Below are 15,770 nucleotides of genomic sequence, written 5' to 3' on the forward strand. Positions count from 1 at the left end.
CTTCTTTTCTTCTTTTCCTTCCCTCCCTTCTTTCATCTACACACGTGATCCTTAAAAACAGTAGGTTAAAACCACTTTATCTTTATGAAAGAGGAAATTAATGTATCTGCACTTTGTTCTCTTTTAGGCTATTCTCATGGATCACAACTGCCCCATTAAAACAAAAATGTACACTCAGAATAATGTGCAGTCGTATCCGCTAGGTGATGAAGAATGTGAAAGTGACTGAGATCCTCAAAAGTCATTGAAGTATTTAATTGTGTAAAAGTGTTTCCAGTGACATGACTCATCCAGAACCGTCTTAGCTGCCCCGTTCATCCCTGGTGAAAGAGTCAACTCCAAAGGCCATCATTTCTTTTCCATGGTTGTGATCGATTGCCAATAGCCTTATAAAGAAAAAGCAGCTTTTCTAGGGGTTTGTATAAAGTGTTGAAAACTTTATTTTATGTATTTGGTTTTATTAAATACTATACAATATATTTTGACGAAATATAGTGTAAATCTATAAATATTTGAATCCAAATCAGGTATAACTTTTTAACTTACATTCACAAACACTTGGGCAAAAAAAAAATCTTGTATTTTTTCTGAATATTGGTAATGAGTGTTTAAAACTAAAGCACACATTATCTCCGAAACGCTTCCGACAATAAGCAACTAGGAGGAAGTCTGCACAACAGAATCAAGTGAGACAGCACGTGGTTTTGTAGTGACAGAGAGTGGAGTTATTCAACTTGAAATTGTTATCAGTATACTCCTGGAAGTTAGAGGTTAGTTCTCTCAAGTACAGAGGATAATGCATAAATGGGCTTATGCATAAATCTTAGCTGGCACTGGTCATCTCCCTGTAATCGTCTACCAGGAAACTGAACAGCTGGTTGTAATTTATGTTTACGTGTCATGTGGTTGGAAGCAAACATTAAACTCAGTGAGGGGAAGGAACAGTGACTGTTCTGAAAGCAGAGAAAAGCACCCAAATTAACAGTTTTGAGCAACTAGAACCTTTCCCTTTAAGATATATACTTGATTATCTCTCTGGATGAAGGAAAACGGGGTAGACGTACCTCATACTGTCACAGTTGTTTACAATACGGGGGAACAGCTGCCATGCCATGAAAACAAGTCAGACTGTGCAGTCTCGGACCTGTGTGGGGGACATCCAAGTGTCTTCTAGTCATCTATTCATTTTGAGTTGTCTGAAACGACTCTTTTCTAGACTCAGCAAGTTGTTCACATTGATGTGAAAAACGTTTCAAGATGAAGGGATGAAAAATTATGCCTTGAATCATGTTAGGAAAACAGGTCAGCATAATAGGCTGGTCAGGACACACCCCCTTTTGCAGGCAGGAAAAAAACCCCCAACATCTAGAAACGTCTGTGTATCACCTTGTCCTCTACTGCTGTGTAGCGTGGTTTTTCTAAGTGTGACAGCAAATACCGTGTTAGTGAACATCCTCGAGTTTACGTCAGGTTTTATGAGATGACTGCTGTGTGACCCTAGTGTGGAATGTCTCCTGTACTACTTGTCGCTTCTGTAGTCGTCGGTGCAAACAAAAATCACCCAGCGGTGCCTCTTTGACGTTAAGCTAAAACTGTGTTAACTTGGATGAGAAGCGAAGGACTTTTTAGCACAAGGACCCTCTGGCCCTTTAATTCTCTAGAGACATGAGCTAATACTTCCCATTTGCTTTAGGAAGCTCTTCTGTGGGGCTCTGAATGACGTGAAGCCTGCTGTCAGGTGCAAGGTGGTGGGAGCCAATGAGCTGACGACGGCCCAATGCTCTGGGACTCGGTCTGCAGGCACTCGGGGAGAGCCTCCAAAACGGGTGTGCGACAAGTCAGCTCTCCTGGAGGGTTTACGGTTCCCAATACTGTATCATTTATTCCTGCTTTAGTCTGGCCTTTAAGGCTTCAGTCTCTTCTGCCTGCTATTGATTCTAGAGATACCATGAAAGATCGATGGCGTTTTTCAGGACTGTTTTAGGAGCAAAAGTTATCAACTATCTGAGAGGGAAAAAGGAATTGTAGGGTCTTTTAGGTGGCTAATCTTCCGGGATTAGCGAAGACTTTAGGGGGAAAAAATGTCCAAAGAACGTACAGCTTTCCGAGTATAACTTTTTGAGCAGAGGTGGTTTTTGTTTGCGCCTGGCAGACAGGTAGAAAAGCCTTAATGAGATAGCAATGACCATTCAGTTCTTTCTTTTGATTGCTGAGTGTACCTAGTCATGTTTTAGCTGTTCACTTAATAAATCTCCTGAACAACACTGTGCCTATTTGAATTCCTTTACACATCAGACATTATCATTGGAACCAAATACATAAGAGTATAATGGACTGTTGACATTTAATTAAAAACTGTCCTTCTCTGCTTGCAGGTATCAGGTAAAATCCACTCCACGTTAGCCTGAAAAATGTCTTAAAATGAAATAGGTAACTAGTCACCTGTCGTCAGTGTGGAAAAACTAAGTTATCCTTGTATCTCTAAAAACCGTATCTTCCTGATTGCCGTAAACAAACATATCTGATAAAACCAAACTATGCGGCCATGTGAGTGGGCCCCCAAGGTTCTGTAAAACTTACAGTGCGCATGTGTGTGCCTTGCAGGGGTGAGAGTCTAGTTTTAATCAGATCTTCAGAGGGGACCCTCCCCCCATAAAAAAAAAACTTATCTCCATTTAGAAAAACACCATACATTTTTAAATTAAAGGGATTTTAGATTTATTCACTTTTAGTGGACTTAAAATTTTATGATCTTTTATTATCTTACTATTTGTACGAGCCAAATATCTTCAAGTTGCCTTTCAAAAAATTCAGATACACTTTCAGAAATTGACAATACCCTCAAATTTTTACCTGTTTTCTCCAAATCAAACATGGTCACATAGTAGTCAACTAGTTCTGACATTAAAGGCTTATATTTAAGGCTGGACATCAAGAAATGTAGCGTATTAATTCTGATTCTAAAACAGTGCTGAAGTGTTGCTCAGCTTGGTTATCTAACCCAATCATGAAATACCAATGTAGAAAATACACTCTAAATAGTCTAACTGCTAATAAATAGGTAGCAGAGGCAAGTCCATAAATCTGGCATTTTAAAGCATGAAGAAATGAGTAAAACCAAAACTGAATGCTTTTAGGCAGTTTTCAGAATAGCACTTCTGCTGGGCGGCAACGGGCGGCCGAGCGTGTCTGCGTGGCCGGTTGCCCCAGGCTCTCATTGCAGAGATGCAGTGACCGCCTTGCCCAGATGCCATCAAAGGAAGATATTCTTGTTTTCTGTTAGTTTCTCTTTATTGTTTGTAAGCTATTGATAACATAGCATGGCAGCAAGATTACATCAGGAATGTAATACAATACAACTGTTTTCATCGAAGCCTCAACCCTTACTACCCGCTACGCTACTTGGAGCGCTGCCCCTGCACTAAAGCACAACCACGACGCCTCTCCTGCTTCTCCGGGCCCACGTACCGAGCACCGCACTCTGCGAAAGGCTCTTTTACAAACAGCATGCGCTGCAGCAGCAGCTTGGGTGTCGGTCACTACAGCTTCCACAGTATGAACCACAAACACCAGCCACTTACAGACACTCCACCTTCCAGGTTATCGACGGTAAGTTATTTTTATAAGATAAACATTGGTTATCACATTGGGCAGATTGTTTCAAGCACATGTCACAGAACATTGAGCGTTCGGAGAATTTTGTGTATAAAGAACTCCTAAGCAGTGTTCTTTGAAAACGCGAGCATGCTTAAATAAACAAAGGGGGGTATACACAGCTATATTTTTGTTATTAACTTGGCCAAGAAAGTAGTTTCCTAATATTTCACTTAATAGTGGAAATGAGAATTGGCTATTGATTTTGAAAGTGGAATAACTTTTCAACCCTCAAAAATGTTTTTATCGCCCATGTAAATCATGCCTTTATTGGAATAACTTGACTATTCAGAGCACTTAGTTATGCTATTGCTTCCCTCACAACAATCTCGTGAGGTAGAGGAAATCTTGTTTATTCCTACTTGGAGCTGGAGCACGAAGCCCTTGTGTGGCGTATGGTTATACAGTTCATTTACAGCCAGTGGAAGAGCGTGAACTTAGAACTCTAGTGTGGTGTCCTGGGCTACAGATTTGGGCCAGAATCCATACTATTATACCATGCCCTTTTCTGCCAGTCATACAAGCTTTATATATATAAAACTAGATGGGACAGCTTGTACCTATATATTTTACATATATATGATCATAGTAGTTACCAACAAAATGGAAAAACACAGGGGTCTTTGTAGAGGCACATGAAAGGCCACAGCTGCAATGGCGCACCAACCGAGGCCATGCTCACGTCACCCTCAATCGCGTGTCACTGGTACCCACGTGATGGCCCAGGTATCATAGCAGATCTTCATTTTCAGGGAACTGGCCCCAGTTCCTATGTTATCCAGACTGTCTATTTTTCTTTCCTATTTTACTTAATTTTCTTTTCTTCCCTCACGTACGAAGACAGTCTGAACTACAGAAGCGTTCGGAATGACCACCGTTCCTTGCAGACTGTAGGATGTGAGAGCAGTAAGTCCACTGGGCGTGATTCTTCTCCTTCACATTTTCCTACATGAAAACGTTTCTAGAATAAAACAGCTCAAACCAGTATCAATGTGGTCGTTTTGAGAACAGTCCTCCGAAACTTTCGATACCCTCACACCTGTTTGATTTCCTATGGGAGAACTGAAGATGAAAAATAATCAAATGTTTAGAACTTCCATATAAAGGCAAAGCAACATTTGAAAGACTGTGTTTCAAAATCCCACTGGTTGCTAAAATGTTTCAGTAACCTTGTCATCTGGCTACGAAATCCTTTACCAACTCTATTCTGTATTTACTCCTTATTACATTTTGGTTTTCAGTGTAATAAGCTCTTCAAATTAATCACTATACCCTCACTAAACTTCAACTGCACAAAACCTTTAGAAAAAAAGGTTTAGAAAAAATTTCACAGAGGCATATAAAGCAAGCAATATATGTAAAAAATTTTTTACTAAATCAGTATAACTGACTAAAGCCATAGTATCTGCTTTCATGTTACATTTGGCAAAAACAAGACAAAAAGCACCCCCCGCACCCAAAATAATAAAAATCTCAAGCAAGTAGAAATGTCAAACTTCCTAACACAAAGTAAGATTCAGAACCTGTTGCCTCCGTGACTGCTGCTGTCAGTTCGGGCGCACAGCGATCCGTTACCACTGTGATGCAAACACAGACGTTATACGAAGCCGGACAGTGTCCTATTTAACACTGATTCAAAGACTAAGAGGAAGGAAAACAGCAGGATGAGACATCACATACACCAATGTGAAAGGTCAGCTTACATGATCTCATAATTAGAAAAAGTTAAAAATAAATTAGTAAAAATAAATTCCAAGTATAAACCCAAAAAGCATAGCTGTAAATGCAATCTGAAATAACCAGTTCAGTGAGCTGGTCATGTTTTTGCTGGAAAACAACCTTTTCATTCTGGTTCTTAACACAAGCAAGTAACTGTGGAGAAGCAGACCAAAGCGCATTAGAAGAAGGTTTCAGCGCGGTTATATCCGTGGTACTTTAAGCGCAACTTCCCCCAATCACGTGGAAGTTTAAAACAGATGTCACACAGACTCCGATGGGCCAAATAAGTCGTCTGATATGCTGCTGAACGGCTGAGAGTCTATCAGCTGGGTTATTTCATTATCCAGATCTTCTTCTGTATCGTCTGCGTACTTGCTTAGTTTTTTGGAGGGCTGGTCTAAGGACAGGCTCTCCAGAGACTCCATATCCTCAATGCCCGCGCGGTAGTGGATCATGAGCAGCGTCAGAGCTTGCAGCCTTTCCCCTGACTTGGTCAAAGCGGCGGAGAGCAGCGATTTTTTCCTTGGATCGGTTGCCTCTCTCTCTTCTCTACTGAGGGAATTATTATGCTCCAACTCCTGATCGATCTCATTCTGCAGTTTATCCAGCATGAACTCCAGTTTCTGGATCCTCTCCTCTGTAGGCAGGCCCCTGTACAGGTCACGGCCAATCTCTTTCACTGCGATGAAGACGCTGTCGTCCAGACCGCCCTCCTTTCTCACGAGCTTTATCCCCGAGCCGCTGACTCGTTTGGAGGGACTGTTTGGGCCACACGCCTCCGTGTCGCTGCCCTCGTTGTCCGACGTGTTGGGGGTGTGTTTGGGTGAGGGTTCTACGAGATCGGCTCCTGGTTCAGAAAGGCGGGATTTGGACACCTGACGCAGATTCAACAAACGGGAGCTCGTGTTGATGATGTGCCTGGTCAAGCCCGTCGTTTTGTTGGCGGACTTGCCGGCGTCGCCGTCAGCACGAACGGGCAGGCCCGGGAGGGTTTCTTGTCCTTCCAGCCTGAGGTTTTTCAGGGTGCGGTCTAGCCGCCTATCGGCAGCTCCGCACAGGGGAGTCTCGGTCAGACACTTTTCCTGGCATTTTTTATGGCAAACATAGGCACAGAACAAACACTGGGAAGCAGCTTTAGTCCACACTTTCTTCTTGCAGTAATCACACCAGGTTGGGTTCTGGAACTGAGTGTCCTGAAAGCTATGTTTATTTTCTGTTAAACCCATCTGTCCAGCAAAATGCTCCTCTTTCGGGAAGGCAGAGACCTCCTCGACCAAATGAAATTCTTTCTCTTTCTCCAAGTTTGTAACTATATGGTGGTCCGGTTCTCCTTCTTTCAGATACTTGAAGTGAACAGTAATGTCACCAAAGCAAAATTTGTCATTGAAGCCCTTCTGCATACTCAGATTGCGCAGTGCGGTTCTTGTGACCGCAGCCTTAGGGGACGGGGCTTCCAGTCGGAACTTTGACAGGTGCTCCATGTTGGACGTTGCCAGGCACCCGAGAGCCAGCTCTTCAAGTCTCAGGCTCACATGCCCCAAACAGATGAGCCCCCCCACCTTGAAAGGGTCCCTGCACCACAGCGCAATGTTTAAGTACCTGTGGGAGGCCTCTATGTCGAAGACACAGGTGGCTCTGGTTCTTGTCCATTTTCCTAGCTTATTACGATAGGGAATCTCTGAAGATTCCCACATTTGAGGGTCATCCGAACCGTCCTTAGGGGGGCAGGGGCCTTCTGAAGTCAAGTCTTTCGCTACCTCTTGCTTCGTCAGAAACTGCTTGGACGCAGCTGCGTCCTCTGGATGGTCCAGCATCCTCGCTTGCTTCTCCACGGGTTTTTCTGCAGGCGGAGGAGGCAGCGCCTTCTCTGGCTTTTCCACAGGGACATCAGGCTCCGCCTGACCGGGGGCGTCGGCGGAAGGCAGAGGGACTCTCACCTGCGGGCGCGGCGGCACAGGTGGTTTGAAAGTGGACCCCTGGGTGGGTTTTGACACTTGTGCTGGGTCTGTGGTCTCAGGGGGCTTTAGGGCTGAGGGTCTGTTTCCTTCTTTGGATGGGAGTTTTGGTGGTGGTGGGTGAGTCCCTACAACTAATTTGCGGTTTAAAACTGGCGACACTGTCCCAAGGGGTCTAACCGAAAGTGACGATGGGGTACGTTTGGGACTGTGACTTGCCGACTGTGCCTCTTCTTTGAACTCAGCTTGAGCTCTGACATCACTTGCCAAGTCTTCGAATTCTGAGTCCAGATCTCTGTTCTCAGTCTCCACTGCCAGCCCAGTTGCGTCTTCTTCGTAATTTGGTTGGCACGAGCTTGACAGAAAGTTCTCTTCCAACTGCCCAAAGTTATCTTGCAGGACCGCGCCTTGGTTACTCTGGCCAACGGGCCTCTCGTAATACACCAGCACCCGGTCACCGGCCTGCTTGATAAGCTTCAACACTTGCAGTGTAGATGTGATTTTCACACCTAAGAGTTTAAAAGGGAAAACATAAGTCACTGCGATAAGAATGACCTAAATTGCTAAATTAATTGCCATTAACTCATGATTATTTAACTAATGAAAAAGTAATATGTAAACCTCCAAAATACATGATTAGCTTTTGGATGCGCCTGTGTCCTGATCTCAAACCCTGCACATGCTGATGTCCTAGAAATGTTTACCCTTTGAAACCAAAGGATGACGCGAAAATCCTTAGACAGGTGCCAAGCTGGTAACTCCTAACTGCTTCCCATTCCTTCCTTGGTTTGACACTGTACAGCAGTTTAAGTGAGCTGAGTGAGACCTTATGAGAGGATTTTATTAATGGCCCTGCCTGGGTAGCTCAGTTGGTTAGAGCAGTGTCCCAATGCACCAAGGCTGTGGGTTCAATCCCTAGTTAGGGCACATACAAGACTCAACCAAAGAATGCATATATAAAGTAGAACAAATTGGTGTCTGTCTCCCCCTCTAAAATCAATACATGTTTAAAAATTAGGTAAAAAAGGAATACTAATGGTTAAACCAGACTTTGAATGATGGGAAATTGATTCTACTGCAGGAAATCCCAATTTAGCCCAAGTACTACAAGCAATTGGTTCAAATTAAGAGCTTAAAATAAACTTAGCAAAATACTATCTTATACATAATGTACTCTTTTATAGATTCCTTTTATTAGCCTTACTCATTAACTAATCCTTTTGAGAACCAGAAAGAATAAGGAAGGCATAAGTTGCTTTAAAGTTAAACAAGTTGGTTACTATCTGCATGTATATTGATAATATCTATCTTAAGTTTTCCTTTTATTATTTTCTAACAGGTGCTACATTACACAGGTCAAAATTCAAAAGGCTCAAAGATGTACACTGAAAACTCTCCCTTCCACCTTTATCTCCTAGCAACATTCTTCCTTCCCCCAGGCGATCAAAGCCCGCAGCTTCCCATGCACTCTCTAGAGATCCTCCAGGTGAGCATCCTCTACAGACTCCGTCTGCTTCCCATTCCGTCGCTGCGCTCCCAGAAATAGTACTGACCCAAGCTGTCACTTTCTGTAGGACATCAGAGAAAGGCGTGACGGGCCTTTGCTCCCCAAAGGTCTTAGGGTCATCCTAAATAAATCAAAGCAACATCAGCCCCATCTAACAGCTTGACTTTAGAGCTCCTCAGCCTATCTCCTCTCTTACTTTGGCTGCCCCGGGGAGACCGTGCTGCAGACCTGGCCATCACTTGGCACCTGCCCACAGCAAAGCTCTTCCACTTGGAAATTAGTCTCTGGCCGCAGTCTCCTATTCTCCACCTCGGACAATCCACTCTGTGAACTGAGTCTGCTCTGAGGTCATTTCCAGATTTCATCATTCCTCCTTTGCTTTCATGGTCCATCTGGTTCTCCTGATATCACTTGCTTTCTCTCTGACCTTAGTCTCAAGATTTCAGTGATGTTCACATCAAGATTTTCTATTCTTTTGCCCTGGCCCTCTCCTCTTCTACATCTATCTGTCTTTCTGAGCTCCAGGCCCGCTAGCCCCCCGGTCTCCCTCTCCTGCTCCTGAGATTCCACCTGATCCAGCACCAAGTTACACTCTCCATCTTCAGCAAGGCGTTCAGTGCTGCCTTAGCATTTTGTTGGTCTCTAAATAAGTCTCTAAATAGCTGAAATCTCTAAAACACCAGCTCAAACCTCTCCTAGTCCCTAGCCCACCCTCCCTGCTCCTTTATTCTGTAGAAGACATCACCTAATGTACTGAAAAGATCAACCAGAAGCCGCCTTTCCTCCCTGCCGATAATATTTAGTGTTTCCCACCTCCAAGAAGGGGGATCACCCTTCCTTGTACTTCGGATCCCACTCTCCCCTGTCTCCTTCAGCACTTTGCTCCATCCATTACCCTCATATTTTTAGTCCCTTCCTCCTTCTACTTTAAAACCATTTTCATGACACTGTACTAATTAGGTCCAGAGCATCTCTTCTCTACTTTCTCTCCACCTACATCTGCCCTTTGCATGCAGATGTTCCCATGGTTTAGGCCGTCATTAGTTTTCTCTGCCTTTTGCTCTCTTCCTGGATCACATTCACTTCAGAGGTTTCAACTACCTAGTAGTTTTCCTTTCCTCTTTCCTACATTCCCAACTCCTTCTGGATGTCACCACCTGGATGTTTCTCTGACGCTGCAAATTCAGTGTAGTTAAAAACCCTCTTTGACCTTCTCCTGCTCCTGTCCTCACGATTATGTGGACCAACTTGCACCCTCGGTTAACCTGCTGCAAGTCCCGGACACAGCTGATGCCCCACTCAGGCGCCAGGTGTCAAAGTTCCAGTCCATTTCACCTCCTCCCTGGCCCCTCCAGATCACCGGCTTCAACTGCAGTAATCACAGCTCTTCACTGTGACCCTCACTCACACCTTGCCTATCTGAATCACCCAACATATCGCTCAAAACTCTTCAGCCTATAAACTCACCATGCTGAAATCCAGAGCTTTCTAATGTGACTCTTCATAATTCATCCACCCTTAACTTCTACTACTTCCCTTTAACCACAGTACGTCCCAGCAAAATTGTAGTTTGACATGTGCGTAAATGAAAAATAAGCCCATCTAACAATCTGTAGCAGGCGAAAACTTCGCTCAGTCTAAACCCACTCTCTGTGATTTAACACCTGCCCATATCTCGTCGCTTCCCCAGCCATCGGGAGCCCTTTGGAGGTGGCTGCTGTGCCCCTAGGACCGGCTGGCCAAACAGGAATTCTTTTTCTTCTGGAACATTTCAAATATATGCAAAGTAGATGAAATAGTAAAATAAACTCTATTACTGAATTTCAAATATAACAAACATTTTGTTAATCTATTTCAACTGTCATCAATCCCATTATTAAATACTTAAAAATTATTGACCCATATAAATGAATTAGAGCTATAAAAACTAATGCATCTCACACCTGCCTCTTATTTCAATAAACATCTTTTACGAATGTCAGACATACTGCTCCACTCTGCATGCATTTATACTGCTTAGGTTGGTTAATTTTTGGTAACGGATATTTACGGCTTGTGTAACTCAAAACAAAACCCTTCATAAAAGTGCATAAGAAAAAAAACGAACTTTATCCTGTAGGTAAAACCAAAATAGTATGTGTGAATATGAAAAAATTTTACACTGATTTGCAGTTTTTAGATGAGAAAGAGTAATTGCCATGTTTATGTTTCACAACTAACAGATGAGGTTTATTGTATGGTTTTGCTATCCTAAGCGCCTATGGCACATGTGTTTTAAATTAAGTTTTAAGGTTTCCTTCACATTTTTATTTATAATAAAGTTACTACTTTCCTTCCACTATAGAAGTAACACGACTTACAGAAATGAACGGAGAGGAGGACCCCACACCGCCCTCCGCATTCCCTGAGAACACACAGCACACAGCACAGCGGCGCGGTTACCTCCAATAGCAATCAGTCGGTCCCCTCGCTGGAGGTCAGCAAGCGCAGCAGGCGAGTTCGGGGCCACAGTCTCAATGATGACGTGCCCGGCATAACCATCGGTTGAGTGGACAAGGCGAAGTGTAAGCCCGACACTTTGTAAATTCCCCTTAATTAATTCAACCTTTGATAAAGAGAAAACAATGAAGACATTCAATGAGTCTTCCTCCTTTACTCCACTGCAGTGGAGTGAGGAAACATCAACACACTGAGAACGCCACAGTTGATGCAGACTTTTGTACCAGGGTGACTAGTGTTATAAACAAACAAAGGAGGAAGGAAATCCTTACCATGAATATAAATTAACATACTCTCTGATTGCAAATCTAAGCCATTAAAAAAATCACTTCCTTATCTTCTCTGTGTCGTATACATGCTCACTGTGGAAAATTTGGAAATAAACATACAGAAAGGCAAAATGAAAACTACTCCTAATTATCTGGAACTACTCTGTCAACATTTTGTACTAATGTATATATTTTAACACAAAATTGAGATCCCATTATGAATGTAATCCTGAATCTTGCTTTTTTGGAAACAATGGGAAAAATCTCTCATGTCATTAGATATACTTCTAATTTTTTTCAATCCTCATCTGAAGACATGTTTATTGATTTTTTTTTTTGAGAGGCAGAAACACTGATGTGAGAGAGAAACATCCATGAGTCGCCTCCCACAGGCACCCCACCCGGGGGTCAAATCTGCAAACTTCTTGGTGTGCAGGACAACGCTCCAGCCAACTGACCTACCCGGCCAAGGTCAGATACACTTCGGAACCTCCATTTCCTACGGTGTGTTGTTAAATATTCTTTTTGTGGAGAGGGGGCAAAGGAAAAGCATTTACATTTATGTTTTATTAAGAGTCATCTTGTTCGTGAGATATTCTATTCTAACTCATAAAGACAATTGGGTTTTCTAAATGAATGCCGTCTAATTTATCAGGAGTATGTACCCCAGGTTCACATTATCTGTGATTTTAAGAAACAATACATGCCATCTGTCTGCGTTCAAATCAAAGGAGAGAGGGCCACATCCCTCTAGATGGCAAGAATGCAATCTGTGTTTACTGAGCTAAATTACAAGTCAGTCTAATTGTATTATCAGTCAGCTTAAGTTTCTTAGTTCTGTTCTTCAAGAAACCATCATGTTCCTCATGAGGAAATGTGCCAAATAACCTGCTAATATCCAAATACGTCACTGTCGATACTACTTCGATATAAGAACCCTGTGTATAGGCCAGAGATTCAATTCTCCCAGCTAATGATGTTGGTGGGTGAAAAAGTCCTCACTGGAAGTTGTTCTTTAATGTAAATGTTAGTAGATTTTGTAAATTTGTTTTTATATTAAGGAAAACCTTGATCATATTATGCCCAAGAAACGGGAAAATGCAGACAAGTTTTTGATTACCTAAAAGTTTATTAAAAACCAAAAACCCTTCCAAAAAACATTATGTCTTTCAATCTCTACATCTGTCTAAATAGCCGCTTTATAATGTTCAAAGTGTTCCCAGTTAACAAAAGCCACCAAGAACATTCTCTCAAATTTGCAAACATCAATATATTCTTAATACAAAGTACCAAAGCAAATACTGAGAATGTAAACTGTTCTAGTATCAGAGAGCCAATGGCAGGCAGCGAATGGATACGGAACTAAACTGCACGGATACACATTTTAAAAGCTAACACTCAGATCTGGAACGTGTGTGATTTACTTTGTCCTTGAAGCAGAACCGAGGTGGGGGTGGGGCTGAGACTCGAACTGAGGCTAGTACAGGGTGTGGTGGGATGCAGTTTCCCAGTGATGTTCTGCCTGCCAATCATATGATTCCCTTTGCTTTCCCAGTTTCATATGATCCTTGAAGTAAACATTTCAAGTGGAAGAGAGAGAAGGTTTTCAATAGCAATAACTAGTAATGGAAAATATGAAATTACTTCCCTTCCTCCCCAATTCTTACTACTGACTATTAGTAAACACTCTTAATTTCATACTTATACAGGGAATAGAACTTAAGACACCATTTTACCTCTTTTATTTGTTAGAATATATAAATGCCATTTAATTAAATATCTGACAAAACAAAGCATTTAAAAATGAGTGTCACAAAAATTTTGTTATTTTAATATAAAATTTAAGATATGGTTTACAAGACCATCCAAATGATACTGTGACTTTTGGAACAAAAATGACATCTCTCACTGGAGTAAAACTATTTAAAAACAAAAAGACACAAAAAGTATATCGCATTACACAATTCTCCCCCACATACATGGACCTGTGTTTTAAAATGATATTTCAGACTATTGGCTATACCATGCACCATAAAACATGTACCAAAATAGAACCTTTTAAGTCATGAGGTAAAAATTAGTAGAAATTTCAAACACTTTTTCTATTTCTAGTGGAGCAAGTGGCATTAACTTCCTGAAATATAACAATCATTACCCAAGAGATTGTGGCTTTTAAGATTTTATTCTGGAAAATTTTAAATATATACAAAAGCAAAGGTAATAGGTAAAGTGAACCCTGTGACCACAAATTACCAGTACTCCTGTATGGACATCACTTTGCAATTATTAATTTAACCAAACCTGCCATTAAAGATGTAACCTGTTTCTATATTTTTTCCAGCAGCCAATATAACTAGAAATGATACAAAGACATACACTATCTGAACGTTATTAACCTCAACTTCAATGCCATCTGCAGAACACCATGCCTAACAACGGCAGAATACACGATCTTCTCAAGTGCACTTGGTAACTTCCCCAGGATGTGCTAGGTCACAAAACAAGGGTCAATACATTTAAAAAGACTGAAATTCAACGTATGTTCTCTGAATGGAATTAAATTAGAAATCAATTAACAATAAGATAATGAGAAAAAACCCTATCAAATATCTGCACCAAAACTGAAGTAGAAATACTACTTCTAGTACCTTTTTATACGACATACACAAGAAGTAATCAATCATGAAGAATTTCTGACACATACTAACTAAATAGCAATTGCAGGGCCTGAGCCACAAGTCAACACACACAAGACTTTGAACAGCCTGCATTTAACTTCCCCAATACTGCCAGAGGCAGGTTACGAACTTCCAGCTTAGTGTAGGCATCTGTCTTGTGGAGAGCAATTCAGCAAAAGCACCAAGAGAGCCTTTGAGAGCGCGCACACTCTCAGGTTCCTTTTAGCCTTTCTCGGACCCAGCTGGGATGCCTTATTTTCACCTGGGGGAAAAACAACATTGATTTTTAAATCCCTTCCTAACATATATATAATTTTATACAATGGACAAAAGGGTTATATTTTAATAACACATCGATGTAACTCTTTTACAAACTGTTCTCTCTGACACAAGCTTATAGCATTGAGCAAAAAACCAAAAATGCAACCAGAGTAAAAGGATCACTAAGTTAAAGACCTGAAATTACTGTGACCAGATACACTTAGGAGTATTCTTTCATAAGTAAGTTTCTGAAAAAGACATCATGAAGACTACTTTGGTAGAGTAGTGGGGAAAGGAGATAGGTATAATTTGTCAATTAATGCTATAATGTGACTGAAAACTTGAATGCAAATAATATTTAATTTACATTGATCCATTCAAGTCTCCTTTTAAAAAACACAACTTCATGAATATTAGTAGAAAAAGAATTCTTCCCTGAAAAAAAAAACCCCTAAAAATGTTTAAAAATGTTTCAAATTATTTCAGTTTGTTACACAGCGTCGCACTTACAAGAACGTTTCATAAAGACACGTGTATCCGTGAACCACTGGGCACTCTTTCACAGGCCACGCCGTGTTCTCCACATTCCCAGACCCCAAGCAGTCTACGCTTAAAACCTGTGTCTGTACGGCGCAAACCCAGGGGTCTGCAAATAGACATTACCCATGGATACATTTATTTGCTCAGACTGACCCCGACTGGGGAGGTATAAAAGGTACAGCGCCCCACTTCTGAACGCCTAAACTTCGTGGGGGAAATGGCGAGAAGCACAGAAACAGACCTGACGCGGGCAGCACAAGTCCTGGCTCCACAATCCTGGGCAGGCCCGGCCCGGCCTGGCTGTCTGCCCAGCTGCAGGGCCAGGACGCAGCGGGGAGAGTTCCTGGACTACTTCTTCCCTGTCTGTACGGGCAGCCTGACACCTGGTTCCCTTCCTCCCTTTCCCAATGCAATGGGTGAGGGTCCTGAGCCAGCCCCCAAAGGACCCAGGACGACGATGACGAGGTTAAAGGGCAAAGAGGAACTGCACTAACACAGCTCTCTGGAGGTGGCCCAGGACTGGATGACTTCAGCGTGGTGATGCCTGGAATAACAGAAGAGCTTCCGATGGGGGCTTTCTTTTTTGAGAAACACAGCAACATGAGACAGCTAAGGGACGAACACTATCTGACTTTGGCAGAGGGGAGCCCTGAAGTTCAACCCCCATCATTACCATTTCTGGCAGGGC

The 15,770-nt window shown here is 42.2% G+C and overlaps 2 protein-coding genes across 2 annotated transcripts in view; one reads left to right on the top strand and one right to left on the bottom strand.

The window, feature by feature from the left end:
* The window catches only part of SLC18A2 (solute carrier family 18 member A2), a 29,321-nt gene extending 28,880 nt beyond the window's left edge, over positions 1–441 (top strand). Inside the window, exon 16 of the mRNA XM_037132837.2 lies at positions 128–441. Within this exon, the coding sequence (XP_036988732.2) occupies positions 128–229 (102 nt within the window). The 3' untranslated portion in view covers positions 230–441. The remainder of the gene's footprint in view (positions 1–127) is intronic.
* Positions 442–1,479: 1,038 nt separating this feature from the next.
* The window catches only part of PDZD8 (PDZ domain containing 8), a 60,483-nt gene continuing 46,192 nt past the window's right edge, over positions 1,480–15,770 (bottom strand). Inside the window, exons 4-5 of the mRNA XM_037132836.2 lie at positions 11,278–11,440; positions 1,480–7,837 (exon numbers count right to left, since the gene is read on the bottom strand). Coding sequence (XP_036988731.2) covers positions 5,634–7,837; positions 11,278–11,440 — 2,367 coding nt within the window. The 3' untranslated portion in view covers positions 1,480–5,633. The remainder of the gene's footprint in view (positions 7,838–11,277; positions 11,441–15,770) is intronic.

The sequence above is a fragment of the Artibeus jamaicensis genome, unplaced genomic scaffold, assembly GCF_021234435.1.
Source record: "Artibeus jamaicensis isolate MK-2021 breed Jamaican fruit bat unplaced genomic scaffold, CSHL_Jam_final contig_490, whole genome shotgun sequence".
Taxonomy (NCBI): domain Eukaryota; kingdom Metazoa; phylum Chordata; class Mammalia; order Chiroptera; family Phyllostomidae; genus Artibeus; species Artibeus jamaicensis.